This window comes from Cetorhinus maximus, chromosome X (assembly GCF_964194155.1).
Source record: "Cetorhinus maximus chromosome X, sCetMax3.hap1.1, whole genome shotgun sequence".
Taxonomy (NCBI): Eukaryota; Metazoa; Chordata; class Chondrichthyes; order Lamniformes; family Cetorhinidae; genus Cetorhinus; species Cetorhinus maximus.
This window is the reverse complement of record NC_135917.1, coordinates 6,251,735-6,266,062: the sequence shown is the minus strand read 5'-3', so window position 1 is coordinate 6,266,062 and position 14,328 is coordinate 6,251,735. Positions and strand designations below refer to the sequence as shown.

The window sequence follows — 14,328 nt, the reverse complement described above, 5'->3', positions numbered from 1 at the left end:
CAATTGCATTTTATATTTAAAATTTGGCCATTTACTCAGCTGGATTATACTTGAAGAGGCAGGTTTAGTTGAACAGCATTAAAGTAAGACAATTTGCTGCTTAAAGGCCTATTGTGCTTGCACTGAATGTTTAAACATGTTTAAACTACTACAGATGGGCATTAAATCATTCTGGCTTCAAAAGCAAACAGTTGAATAGGTTATATATTAAATGGCACCTTCAAAAGAAATAGTTAAAGATGAATCTTGGCTGCATAAAAAGCCACACTGATGGCCCAAAGACAACAGCTATAGGTCTTGCTGTGAGTGGGTGACAAGCTAATTGAAAAACATGCAGCCTGAAACAGGCGGAATCCAAGATCATTTCAAAAATTAGCTGTACACTTGTCCTGATTATTCTTTGTGTGCATGGGGCACATGGTTTTATTTGCTGGGTCACCAAGGCACACATTTCCCTGACGGGTGATATGCCATGTTGGTCCGCTTCCCATGACAAGCCCCTTTTCATTAGTGAAAGATGAGGTGGAGTGGTTTGCATTGTGTTCGATGCCTGTTGAGCAGAGGTGTCATTTCTTCTGGCCAGCTGGCCCTTTCAGTCAGACTGCTGAAAAAACTGTTCAGGCAGGTAACAAACTAGGAGACTTGAGAGATTTCTTCATAGTTGCAGGAACTGTGATTCCTAGAGAGAGACACAAACAGACCATGGTGTGTGGAGACTTCTGGCTAGAGCGCCACATATTATCTACTTGTCACCTGCTAGGATCTAAATAAACTCGTTGTTCACTAATAACCTTGACCAGTACACGCTGTGCAATTATGACTAGCTCATGCCGTGACCACGGGAGTTGTGGCTGTGAGTGGGACAGTGGAACCACAGTCATAATCCAGATCCACGATGGTGTGAATGTTTGTGTTCAGACTGCTCATGGATGTTGCTGTCTGCCGATCTCGGATACTCTGAATGTAGCTCTAGAGGGGAAAGAGAGAGAAATTAATTATTATAGAATGATATAGCACAGAAGGAGCCCATTCAGCCCATCACATCTGTGCTGGTTCTTTGATGGAGCTATCCAATTAATCCCACTTGCCAGCACTTTCCTCATAGCCTTGTAAACTTTCCCCCCAAGTATTCATCCAATTCCCTTTTGAAAATTATGATCGAATCGGCTTTCATCAACTTTCAGACAGTGCATTCCAGATCCTAACAACTCACTGTGTAACATTTTTTTTCCTCATGTGGACTCTGGTTCTTTCTTATATGGAAATTGGGACAGTAACCACTTCCCAGAATCTGAAGGATTTCTTTCTTTGTCAGGATTTTCCACTGGAGTTGCTGTGGCTTTCCAGCCTAACACCAGGAGACATAGGTGGGAAATTGGTTAAGAAGCTGCTCCTCTTCCCCCATCCACATCCTCCATTCTGCTCCCCCTCCCCCAATCCTTTCTCCAACTCCCCTCAGATAGCAAGAGCTGCAGCCAACATTTTGCAAACCTCCCCCCACAATTTACTCTCTCCTGCCCTTCAAATCAGGCTTCCCAATAGAAGTGGGAATGCCAACAGAAAATCAGTTGGGATCAGAATGGGCAGAACTCTTATTCCACTGGCACTGCACTGGAACTCAACCAAAGTGGAAAATCCCAGCCTTGATGCCTTGGCTCACACATGAAGAATGGCACGAGGACAGCCAGTGTCCATGGAACCACATCCCACAAGGAGCCAACACTTTCAGGAGAGCAGGGGAACAAACACTGGGTAAGAGGGCTGGATGAGTAGCAGGCATTCTAGTGCTCTATTGCATCACTCAGTCTGATTCCTATAATTCGCTCCCATGTACACAACCCTTTAATCACAGAACTCATTACCTTACTCGATTCCTGTGTTGGTATTGGTTATATATGAAGTAACTGAGGCAAATCGCAGAGATGCCTTTGAGGGGAAGCTAGATATGTACATGAGGGAGAAGAGTTAGGTTGATAGGTTAGATGAAGAGAGGTGGGAGGAAGGTCACGTGGAGTATAAATACCGGCAGCAGTTGGGCGGAATGGCCTGTTACTGTGTCCATATATCCTATGTAATTCTATGTAACCATGTAGCTTAACATTGTGCAGAAGAATGGAGATGCTAAGATCAGCGGGTCTATGCTCTTGCTTCTCCTCATTCCAATATTCCAGGGAAAAGAGTTTGACTTTTGATACTTTACCGGTGAAAGGATGTCTCCCGTGTACCGTTTGACTGGGTATGGTTTCCTGCGGTATGTGCCCTCTGCCTGAGATGTCCTCTGTCGCTTCTTTGCTTCCTGCTGTCGTATTCTCATCAACTGCACTCGTTTTTGTCGTTTACTGATAATAACTACAGGAAGAAGAAAGCATTAGTGGTGACAGAATTTGTATTAATACCTCTAATTCCTTCTCCTCTTCCTCACCCACCCTTTACAGGATGTCTCCATCTTTACTCAAGAATAGAACAATTGAGCCAAAACACACTTCTATTATTCCCATTTTCTTCTTCCTCAGCAGCAAACAGTCATGGCTGCAAGAAATTTGGACCTAGCAATGTTCTTCAGTGAGAAACTGGTCATCAAACAAACAGCAGAACAAATGAACCCAGGGCAGCACCAGTGAACTCTCTCTACCTGGTCGCAAAGGGTCTTTCCACCCAGATGATTACTGGAGATCAGCACCAATGCTGCAACTGAGCAGGAAATATAATGAGTCCATTGAATCCTCCAATAGATCCACTCCAAAGCACTGATCGTTCAATGTGAGAATCTTATCATTCAAATGGCTCAGTGGCTAAAACCATCATCCAGTGTGTTCCATGCCACACAAACTAGCAATGTGCCAGGTTTGATCCCTGGTCTTTCATGAGTTAAGTGGGGGGAGTGCTGGGGACACTAGAATTGGTCTCAGGCCACCCCCAGACTAGAGGAAAGGAACAGGTTGAATAACCATCAATGTTTCTGCCACTGATCACTGTCCAGTGACCTCTGCTCTAAAGTGCATGCATGCAGGCACCGATGGCAGCAAGTTCAGGCTCAGCTGGATGGCTGAGATGACAAGTTATAGATAACAAGTTGACAAAGAACCAGAGGGCTGTCAGCATCCCTCCAACAGTACCCTCATGGTCTGTTTGATAACAGACAGAGAAGTAGAAAATCCTTTCATAAAAGTTTTCCAAATGTCATTAATGTAAAAAAAAACTCCCCTGCCCTCCACCGTCACCCCCTCCCCTTCACAGAGGTAATGTTCACAGGATGAACACACAAACATGAGCCTGAGCTGGCCTTACCTTCAGTATGTGAGTAGCCTTCAGCTGTGAGTTTCCATTGGACCAGAATTCCCAGCATGCTCAGCACTGGCCAGATGCCAAGGATCACCCAACTGTACCAACAAATAGGCAGCGAGGGAGCAATCTTAAGCCTCTCATAGACATACTGTGCCAACATAAACAGCTCGATGAAATAATCCACAGTCAGTGTAATGATGGCACCACCAAAGACTGCAGTGGAGATAATGGTGAAGAGTTTTTGCCACTGTAAAGTTAAGACAGCAAACAGCATCCCGACACCAATAAGAAGCCCCACTGGAACCCAGATGGTGTGTGGGTGGTAGAACTGCTCCATTACAATGAGGGTGACAGTTGCTACCAGCAGGCCAAGCACCAGGCCAATCATGAAGAGGCCAACACTACGGACAAGCATGGTGACCAGTCCGCACAGGATTCCGATGCCTAGACCAATCCCAGCACTGGCCTCCACGCTCAACTGAATGTCCAGAACTCGCTCCTTGTAACACAGCAGGAAAATGATGATGGAGCCAAACATCAGCCCACAGAGGAACATGACAGCCTTGAAACAGCGATAACCTGCAACAAAGGTTTCAAAAAGTTAGATTAATAACTTTTACACTAGAACTCAGGCACAGAAACAATAACTGTCATGCAACATGATGCTTAACTGAGTTAACAATTCCCTTACAGTAGCAAACAGGCAACAGTAATTCCTATCCCTACATAAGGTTGTGCAATAGCGCACTTGCTGCTAAGACCAGTTCTTTGAATTACACAACAGTGGAGATTGGGTTCATTATTATTTCACCACCACGCTGAGGCAAGTTTATCAACGGATTCAGAAACTAGTTGATAACTGCCATCTTTAAGAGACCAGTTTGTTTCCAACAGCGGTTCTGATGAAAGTTCATCAACCTGAACCGTTAACACTGCTTCACTCGCTACAGATCCTGCCTGACCTGCTGAGCATTTCCAGCATTTTTTGTTTTTATTTCAGATTGACCCGTCGTGTTTTGGTTTGGGGCAGCCTTTTTTCTCTGGCCTTGTAAAACTCCAGAATGTGTCAATATTCCGAGATCTGTCAGACACTTGGCAAGGTTCCTACGACAGTTTGGAATCTTTCCAGATTTAAGAAATAATCTGCAACAACTTGCACTTACATGAGGTCTTAAACACAAAGAGCAACCTGAGGTACTTCACAGAACGGTGTATGGAAATCAGACAGGGAAGGGGAATTAGGAGGGGTGATCAAAAACTTTGTCAAAGAGTGATGGGGATTGAGAAGGTTTTTTAAAGAAAGAGCCTGCATTTCTATAGTGCCTTTCAAGGCCTCAAGACGGCCAAAAGCACTTTACAGCCAATGAAATACTTCAGAAGTGCAGTCACTGGTGTAATTGAGGAAAACACAGCAGCCAGTTTGTGCACAGCAAGATCCCACAAACTGCAAGAAGATAAACGACCAAGTCATCAGTGTTGGTTGACTGATAAATGTTAGTCAGGAAAGCAGGAGAACTTTCCTGCTCTTCTTCAAATAGTGCCATGGCATCTTTTACATTCACCTGATAGTGCAGACAGGGGGCCTCAGTTTTATGTCTCATCCAAAAGATAGCACTTCCGACAGTGCACCACTCCCTCAGTACTGCACTGAAGTGTCAGCCTATCTTACGTGCTCAAGTCTCTGGAGTGGGGCTCAAGCCCATGACCTGTCTGAGAGGTGAGAGTGTACTCACTGAGCCATGATTGACACACAAAGCAGAAAAAAACATCATTAACTTCAAGCCAATATGATTACTGAATGAAACCAGCTCTGAGTTTTTAAGTTGTCAATTCAAGAAAAGCATATTGACAACTTTGGGGCCTGGTTAAAAAGGGACAGTGAGTATGAAAGTGTGGATCAAATCAGTGAAAGCTACAACATGCACAGTGTGGAAGCTTGCCTGTCCAACACCCAGATTCACTTATCCCAAATTGAAACCACATCCTGCAGGATCTGAAATAACTTTGAAGCAGGAGGTGCTCTAAGGCGAGTCAGATTCTCAGTAACAGTTTTAGCCTCTGGTCCGAGTTTCAGACTGAGTTCGCATATAGTCAGCAATTTGAAGCTACACAAATAGTCCTATCATGGCTCCTATAGACTTTCCTTAAGTTTGAATGGTTGTTCTGGATAACAAATGGAAGCCAGATAATATGGACACAGCTAGCCATGCTACAAGCACAGCTACATAAGCATTATTATAAAGTTGTTCAGGCCATTCAGATACATTTTAACTAATTTCAGCCCCAACTTGTTTCTGGTAGCTGTTGGGTGTTTAATACTTTGCCTGTGGTTGGTATTTTCTTTCATTTTAGCCTTGGAAACTGAACATGAACAGGCTACATAGAAACATAAAAAACAGAAAAACAACTTATATTTATATGGCACCTTTAATGTAATGAAACATCCCAGGGTACTTCACAGGAACATTATAAAACAAAATATGACACCAAACTACATAAAGTGATATTAGGTCAGATGACCAAAAGCTTTATCAACAAGGTAGGTTTTAAGAAGTGTCTTAAAGGAAGAAAGTGAGGTAGAGAGACGGAGGGGTTTAGGGAGAGAATTTCTGAACTTGGGGCCCAGGGAACTAAAGGCACAGCCACCGATGGTGGAGCAATTAAAATCGGGGATGTTCAAGAGACTAGAATTAGAGGAGCACAGAGATCTCAAGAGGGTTGTGGGGCTGGAGAAGATTACAGAGATAGGGAGGGGTGAGGTCATGGAGGGATTTGAAAACAAGGATGTGAATTTTAAGATCAGGATGTTGCTTGACTGGGAGCCAATGTAGGTCAACGAGCACAGGGGTGATAGGGGAGCAGGTCATGCTGCAAGTCATGCAACAGAGTTTTGGATGCCCTCAAGTTTACGGAAGGTAGAAGAGCAGCCATGAGTGCATTGGAATAGTCAAGCCTAAAGGTAGAAAAGGCATGGATGGGGGTTTCAGCAGTAGACGAACTGAGACAGGGGTGAAGTCGAGCGATGTTGCAATGGTGGAAATAGGCGGTCTCAGTGATGACACGAATATGAGGTCGGAAGCTCATCTCAGGATCAAATGTAACACCAAGGTTGCGAACAGACTGGCTTAATTTCAGACCATTGCCAGGTAGAGGGATGGAGTCAGTACCTAGAGAACAGAGTTTGGAATGGGGGCCGAGACAACGGCTTAAGTCTTCCCAATATTTAATTGGAGGAAATTTCTGCTCATCCAGTACTGCATGTCGGATAAGCAGTCTGATAATTTAGAGAGTGGAGTCATCGAGAGAGGTGGTGGTGAGGTAGAGCTGGGTATTGTCGGCACACATGTGAAAGCTAACGCCGTGTCTTCGGATGATATCATCAAGGTGCAGCATGTAGATGAGAAATAGGGGGCCAAGGATAGATCCTTGCGGGGTGACCAAAGATAACAGTACAGGAACAAGAAAAGAAGCCATTGCAAGTGATACTCTGGCTACAATTAGATAGATAAGAATGGAACCAGGTGAGAGCAGGTCCCACCCAGCTGGACGACAGTGGAGAGGTGTTGGAGGAGGCTGGTGTGGTCAAACCGTGTCAAAGGTTGCAGACAGGTCGAGAAGGATGAGGAGGGAATGTTTACCTTTGTCACAGTCACATAGGATGTCATTTGTATCTTTGATAAGAGACCGTTTCGGTACTGTGGCAGAGGCAGGAACCTGATTTGAAGGGATTCAAACATGGATTTCTGAGAAAGATGGGAACAGATTTGGGAGACAACAACGCATTCAAGGACTAAAAAAATAGAGGCTACTCTTTCAACACGTCACCTGAACTGCAAATAACCTACCGAGGTGTGTTTAAGAGAACAAATAATATTTTATTGAAAGCATATTTCCGAAGCAATCTCTAATTTCATAATCACAGCATTCTCCTTTAAGAATAAGGTGCATTGTTATAAATAATCTGCTGTAAATTGCCTGTAGCACCAAAGTCTATCGGCAGAAGGTACCACTGAGCAGGTGGACCACAAGATAGCAGCAGGCTGAACATAAAGAGGCAATAAAAGGATCACACAACACAAACAAAATCTATATTTTAGTAACTTGTAAATTGTTTTATCTTGTCTGTAAAATGGCCACTCACCTCCATATTAGTTGGTGGTGGGGGCAGGATATTTGGAGCAAGTTCATGGTATGGGGCTGAGAGCAATGGCATCCATATTGACTACATCGCAATTGAGTCCTTTTTGGGAAAGACCTCAACAAATAACTTGGGCGCCAGCCTTAAAAACTCCTGCTTGGCTCCTAACTCTGACTTCAGCTTCACATCTGCACTGTGCAACCATGGTGATATCACACTATAAACCCTGGCCTTTCAATTAGTTTTCTCAATTAAAAACTGACACAGTTCCCCACTTTGACTGTACACCATGAAATTCTGCAGTCACTGCACTGGCTTACGTATTTTCACATCACTGGCACTTCTAGAATAATCATGGCATTATAACATCTCAGCAGCATGGAATATACAGGAACAACTCAATACAATAAGAGCGGGACACAGTTAGGGAGAAGTCATGAAAAGAACCAAGAGCAGGATAAAGTGCACAGCATCTGCTCTGAAATGGAAAAAAAAGACATGTCCAATTTCTGCTTGTAGATAATTCTAGCACATCAGATTGCTTCACAGCTGTGTATGTTGAAGCTGCCCAAAACTATCCATGTTTAGGTTCCACATTCTTTTTCTTCCCTTTTATTGCATTCATATTAATTGGCAGCAATAGCACCTGTTACTAGTCCCAGCAGACTGGATCCAGATCTGTATGCATCAGACACTTAACAAACAGGACTGTGGAGCCTTGAGCTTAGTTAGGAATCCCAGAAGATTATATGAATTGCCTCTATTTGGATGGGAAGGATCTAATTAAGTTGGCTTACACAGGCTCCTTTCCTGCTGCCTTCTCATTTTCATTAAGTAATTGGAACATTTAATTCATTGCAGTTTCAGCCAGGCCAATAAGAGCATCAAACTTCTTGTAAGAGGTTTCACTCGCAACAGCCATTTTGTAAAGTTCTAGTTTTCAAAATGGAGGGTCTCAACACCACCTATGATTTATCATATAATTAACTCGTAAATCAAAAATTCCCAAAAATGAATCAGAAAACTCCCTTTAGGGTGTGTAAATTGGTGGTTAGCCCTCATTTAGAGGCACAAGGGGAGTACACCCGATGATAAAAAAATGTAAACGACCATACTATTGCTATTGGAGCTGATTTGGTGCATCAGATGTCATAAGGTTGACAAATTAAAATGCTCAGATTGAGATCTTTACTGACATCATTCTAGCCTCTTGAACATCCTTGATTTTAATCACTCCACCATTGGTGGCCATGCCTTCAGCTGTCAAGGCCCCCAAACTTGGAATTTCCTCTCTGACCCTCTTCACTTCTCTCTCCTCTTTAAGATGCTCATGAAACCCTACCTCTCAGCAAGCTTTTGGTCATCTGCACTAATATCATTTTATGGTGTCAAACTTTGATTATGCTCCTGTGAAGCACCTTGGGATGTTTTACTACATTAAAGATGGCATACAAATGCAGATGGAGTGATTTTCAAGGAGTTGTGTGGTTAATACCCATGAGGTGGAATTTTACGCCGTCAGGATTTTATGGACCTTTGAATGGCTCACCGCATTTTACTGCCCTGACAGGGCCCTAAAATTCTGCACATGGTTTCTTAACATGTGCTCACTGCAAGCACTGGATCATAGAATCACCCCTTACATGCACTGAAAAATCCCACTCAATGTCCTATGGGCTTATTGATAATGACACCAGAAAAGCAAAGAACAAATGGGACAGCAGCACTGAGAATGGGCTATGCTGATGTTCACCTTCCCCATTAAAGCAATAGCAGTGTAAAGGCACCAATAATAAAGAATTTGCATTTATGTAGTGCCTTTCACAACCTAAAGACATCCCAAAGTGCTTTACAACCAATGAAGTACTTTTGAACTGAAGTCACTACTATATATGGTAGATGCAGGAAGGAAGTTCCCAATGGTGAGGGAGTCCAGAACCAGGGGTCACAGTCTGAGGATATGGGGCAGACCATTTAGGACTGAGATGAGGAGAAATTTCTTCACCCAGAGAGTGGTGAGCTTGTGGAATTCGTTACCACAGAAAGTAGTTGAGACCAAAACATTGTATGCTTTCAAGAAGGAGTTAGATATAGCTCTTGGGGTGAAAGGGATCAAAGGGTATGGGGAGAAAGCGAGAGCAGGCTATTGAGTTGGATGATAATGAATGGCAGAGCAGGCTTGAAGGGCCGAATGGCCTACTCCTGCTCCTAGTTTCTATAATGTCAGAAACGTGACAACCAATTTACACACAGCAAGATCCCACAAATAGCAATGTAATAATGACCAGATAATCTGGTTTTAGATGTTGGTTGAGATTAAATATTGGTCAGGACACCGAGGCAAACTCCCCTGGGATGGCTGAAAAAGGGCAACAAAGCAGTACTCCCTCAGTAAAGTCCACACCATTTTAATGTTAAAACAGGCACTCACTTATAGCGGCCAAAACACGATATCCATTTGTATTAACACATTTCAAACTTCCTGGTTATAGCATTTTAAATCTTATTTTTATTTAAGGCAGAAAGAACTGCATTTCCTCACCTGTGATACTGGATGAATGAAGGTCATATCACAAAATGATGCATGGATTATAAAATATATATATACTGCCTTTTGACCAATTAATATGTGTGCTGAACACCAAAGACTGACAACCAAATCAGGCAGACTATTATGTCAGAGATAGATTCTTGTAGCACTCTTATAAACTGCCAGTGCCCAGAGTTTAGCTCTGTATTACTTTATTGCCAAGACCCAGAGTTAAGCACTCTTAAAATCTGCTGCCAGTGTTGAGTGCTCTTCTCATCTGCTGCCAGTGTCCAGAGTTAAGCACTCTTAAAATCTGCTGCCAGTGTTGAGTGCTCTTCTCATCTGCTGCCAGTGTCCAGAGTTAAGCACTCATAAAATCTGCTGCCAGTGTTGAGTGCTCTTCTCATCTGCTGCCAGTGTCCAGAGTTTAGCACTCTTATAATCTGCTGCCAGTGTTTAATGCTCTTCTCATCTGCTGCCAGTGTCCAGAGTTTAGCACTCTTATAATCTGCTGCCAGTGTTTAGTGCTCTTCTCATCTGCTGCCAGTGTTCAGATATTAGCACTCTTATAATCTGCTGCCAGTGTCCAGAGTTTAGCACTCTTATAATCTGCTGCCAGTGTCCAGATATTAGCACCCTTATAATCTGCTGCCAGTGTCCAGATATTAGCACTCTTATAATCTGATGCCAGTGTCCAGAGTTTAGCACTCTTATAATCTGTCGCCAGTGTTTAGTGCTCTTCTCATCTGCTGCCAATACCCAGAGTTTAGCGCTTTTATAATCTGTTGCCAGTGTTTAGTGCTCTTCTCATCTGCTGACAATGTCCAGAGTTTAGCACTCTTATAATCTGCTGCCAGTGTCCAGAGTTTAGCACCCTTATAATCTGCTGCCAGTGTTCAGTGGTCTTCTCATCTGCTGCCAGTGTCCAGAGTTTAGCACTCTTATAATCTGTTGCCAGTGTTTAGTGTTGTTATCATCTGCTGCCAGTGTCCAGAGTTTAGCACTCTTATAATCTGCTGCCAGTGTTTGGTGCTCTTCTCATCTGCTGCTAGTGCTCAGAGTTTAGCACTCTTATAATCTGCTGCCAGTGTTCAGTGGTTTTCTCATCTGCCAGTGTCCAAAGTTTAGCACTCTTATTGTCTGCTGCCAGTGTTTAGCACTCTTCTCATCTACTGCCAGTGTTTAGTGCTCTTCTCATCTGCTGCCAGTGCCCAGTGTTTAGCACTTATATAATCTGCTGCCAGTGTTTAGTGCTCTTCTCTTCTGCTGCCAGTGTCGAGTTTAGCACTCTTATAATCTGCTGCCAGTGTTCAGTGGTCTTCTCATCTGCTGCCAATGCCCAGAGTTTAGCACTTTGATTATCTGTTGCCAGTGTTTAGTGCTCTCCTCATCTGCTGCCAGTGTCCAGAGTTTAGCACTCTTATAATCTGTTGCCAGTGTTGAGTGCTCTTCTCATCTGTTGCCAGTGCCCAGGGTTCAGTACTTTGATAATCTGCTGCCAGTGTTTATTGCTATCCTCATCTGCTGCCAGTGTGCAGTGCTCTTCTCATCTGCTGCCAATGCCCAGAGTTTAGCACTTTGATTATCTGTTGCCAGTGTTTAGTGCTCTCCTCATCTGCTGCCAGTGTCCAGAGTTTAGCACTCTTATAATCTGTTGCCAGTGTTGAGTGCTCTTCTCATCTGTTACCAGTGCCCAGGGTTCAGTACTTTGATAATCTGCTGCCAGTGTTTATTGCTATCCTCATCTGCTGCCAGTGTGCAGTGCTCTTTTCATCTGCTGCCAACGCCCAGAGTTTAGCATTCTTATAATCTGCTGCCAGTGTTTAGTGCCCTTCTCATCTGCTGCCAATGTCCAGAGTTTAGTGCTGTTATAATTGGCTGCAGTGCCCAGAGTTTAGTGCTGTTATACTCTGCTGCTAGTGCCCAGAATTTAACGCTGTTATACTCTGCTGCCAGTGTTCAGCACTTTTATACTTTGCTGCCAGTGCCCAGAGTTTAACACTGTTATAGACTGTTGCCAGTGTTTCAGCAGTGAGGCCTGAGACTGCTGGCACTTGATCACTAACATGACTCACAGATTGCCAGTATAACAAATGCACAATCGCATTCACACAAATGCACTCTCTATAAGAGGAGGGGCTGAAATATCAGCCCAGGTTTTGTGCTCAAGTCTCTGAAGTAATATAAGGTGTAGCTGCTTAACTGGGAAGAGATCCAGAGTAAGCAGAGAGCAAGTAACTTGATTGAATAAATAGAGCAGAGGCGAAAACACATCTGCAATACCTATCAATTCGTTTTTGGCTCAATGTTGCTGCAAATTAAATAGAAAGGCAAAGATTATAAGACCAGATAAAACATTCATTTTTTAAAAAGTGACAAATGGGTGGAAAATAACCCAATAAAACCCTCATTGTGACCTCCAGTTATATCAATTGCCTTTATAGAAGAAAAGAGTTCGATATACTGGAACTGAGGGATGGCAGTGATAATGTTAGGTCAGAGTGCAAAGTCCAGATAATGCTCTGAACAGCAAGTTTAGGAAAATCACCTGGAAGTGGGCAGGGTGTAGATTATCACTGGCTGGATCCTGCGGGCACTGACAGTGGTGCAAAGGTCACTGAGAACTATGGCAATTATTACCATCAATATCACAGTAAGCCAGTCTATACTTACAACCCGCAGTGACACATGAAAGGAAGAAGCCAGTGAACTGGTTTTGTAAGTACAGGGAATAACCACGATTAGAGTAAAATTTGATATTTGTGTGTGCCTCTGCCCTTGCCTCAGCCCATTTTGGTACTGAAGCTCTCATCCATGTCTTTATCACCTCCAAAGATCACCTGGCCAGCATCCCGTCCTCCACTCTCAATAAGCTTCAACTGATTCAAAGCACTGATGCTTCATGCAAGACTCACTCTGCAATAACCCCTGTGCTCACTGACCACTCCTCCAACACCTCAAATTAAAAACTCCACCCCTCCCAAGCTCTGTAGCCTCCTGCAGTCCGACAGCATCAAAACCCCCTCACCCCAACTTTCTATTCTTCCAACTCTGGACTCTTGAGCTTATTCCCTGTCTTTTTTCCACCATTGGTAACTGTGCCTTTAGCTACCTAGGCCTCACTCTGGAACTTCCTCCTAAGACCCGCCACCTCTCTACCTCTCTCTCCCCTCCTTTCACAACCCTCCTTAAAACCACTTCTTTGACCAAGCTTTTGGTCACCCATCCGGGTTGTAGGGGTCTAGCACCAACCCTTTCCAGTATGTTTTTCTCCGCCATGCTTTCCAATGTCTTCCATGATGGTGGTCCTGGCATCGAAATCAGATATTGCATGGACGGGAAGCTGCTCAATCTGAGATGACTCCAGGCCAAGACCAAGTTCTCCAAGGACACACTTGACGAGTTTCTTTTTGCTGATAACTGTGCACTAGCTGCCAGTTCACAGCTGGAAATGCAATGCAGCATGGGCTTGTTCTCCATTGACAATGACAGTATGATACTGCATTATGCCCCATCTCAAATCCTACCCCCCCCCCCCCCCCCCCCTCATCCTGCTAAATGGCATGAAGTGCAAGCTGCAGATGGTGTGACCATGGACCACTTGCTTCCCACCCCATTACCAATCCACACTCCTCACCCCAATCCTCTCCTTCTGCATTTCTGCTTTCAGATACCCTGAGACCTGTCGCATAGCCAGCGAACACAGCCTCAGGAGGAAGGTTGACAGCTACAACACACCACTGATAAAGAAACATTCCCTCTTGATCTGACACTCGCAAACACCAACTCACATACTGGCATTGTGGGTACCTCAGACGTTAGTATAGAGTTGGAATCTGCATGTGGTGAGTCACTGGGCACAAGCAGTCTGCAGCCAGGCCAGGGGGAAAGGATAGTCTGTGTGCCAGCTCATCGGAGGGTGATTTGGCCGATGATTCTGCTGCAGGGGACTCAGATGAGAATTGCAATGGGGTAGCATACAGAAGAATGCTGATGGACCTGGACACAGAGATGCTTGCTACACAGACTATCTGGCAGGCCTGCCAATGTCAAGGCACATGGAGGAGTTAGGCTCCAACTTGGCACAGGGCTTCATGCAGAGCTTGGAGCCCATCCTTTTCAGCGTGGAAGGAGCAGCCAACTCCATGAAAACACTTGTAGACCAACCTGTGATGCACCATCTTGTGGCCAATGTCTCAGCTTCCACTGCAGCACAGGCAGAAGCCACCCAACATCTGGGTGCTGCAGTGGAAGCTGAGACTGAGATCACGAGCTCCCCGCTTGCTGCCATGCAGGCTCAGACTGCTGCCATCTATGGCTGCGGACACTAGTGCTCAAAGGGGCGTGCTGGCTTTCACAGCAGTCCATCTATCTG

At 44.3% G+C, this 14,328-nt stretch overlaps 1 protein-coding gene across 2 annotated transcripts in view; it reads right to left on the bottom strand.

The window, feature by feature from the left end:
• Positions 1–825: 825 nt before the first annotated feature.
• LOC144672621 (transmembrane protein 198-like) overlaps positions 826–14,328 on the bottom strand; it is an 84,404-nt gene continuing 70,901 nt past the window's right edge. For both annotated transcript variants that reach the window (XM_078534447.1, XM_078534448.1), the window contains 3 exons: positions 3,289–3,864; positions 2,201–2,349; positions 826–969 (listed from right to left, as the gene is read on the bottom strand). In XM_078534447.1, the coding sequence (XP_078390573.1) occupies positions 826–969; positions 2,201–2,349; positions 3,289–3,864 (869 nt within the window). The remainder of the gene's footprint in view (positions 970–2,200; positions 2,350–3,288; positions 3,865–14,328) is intronic.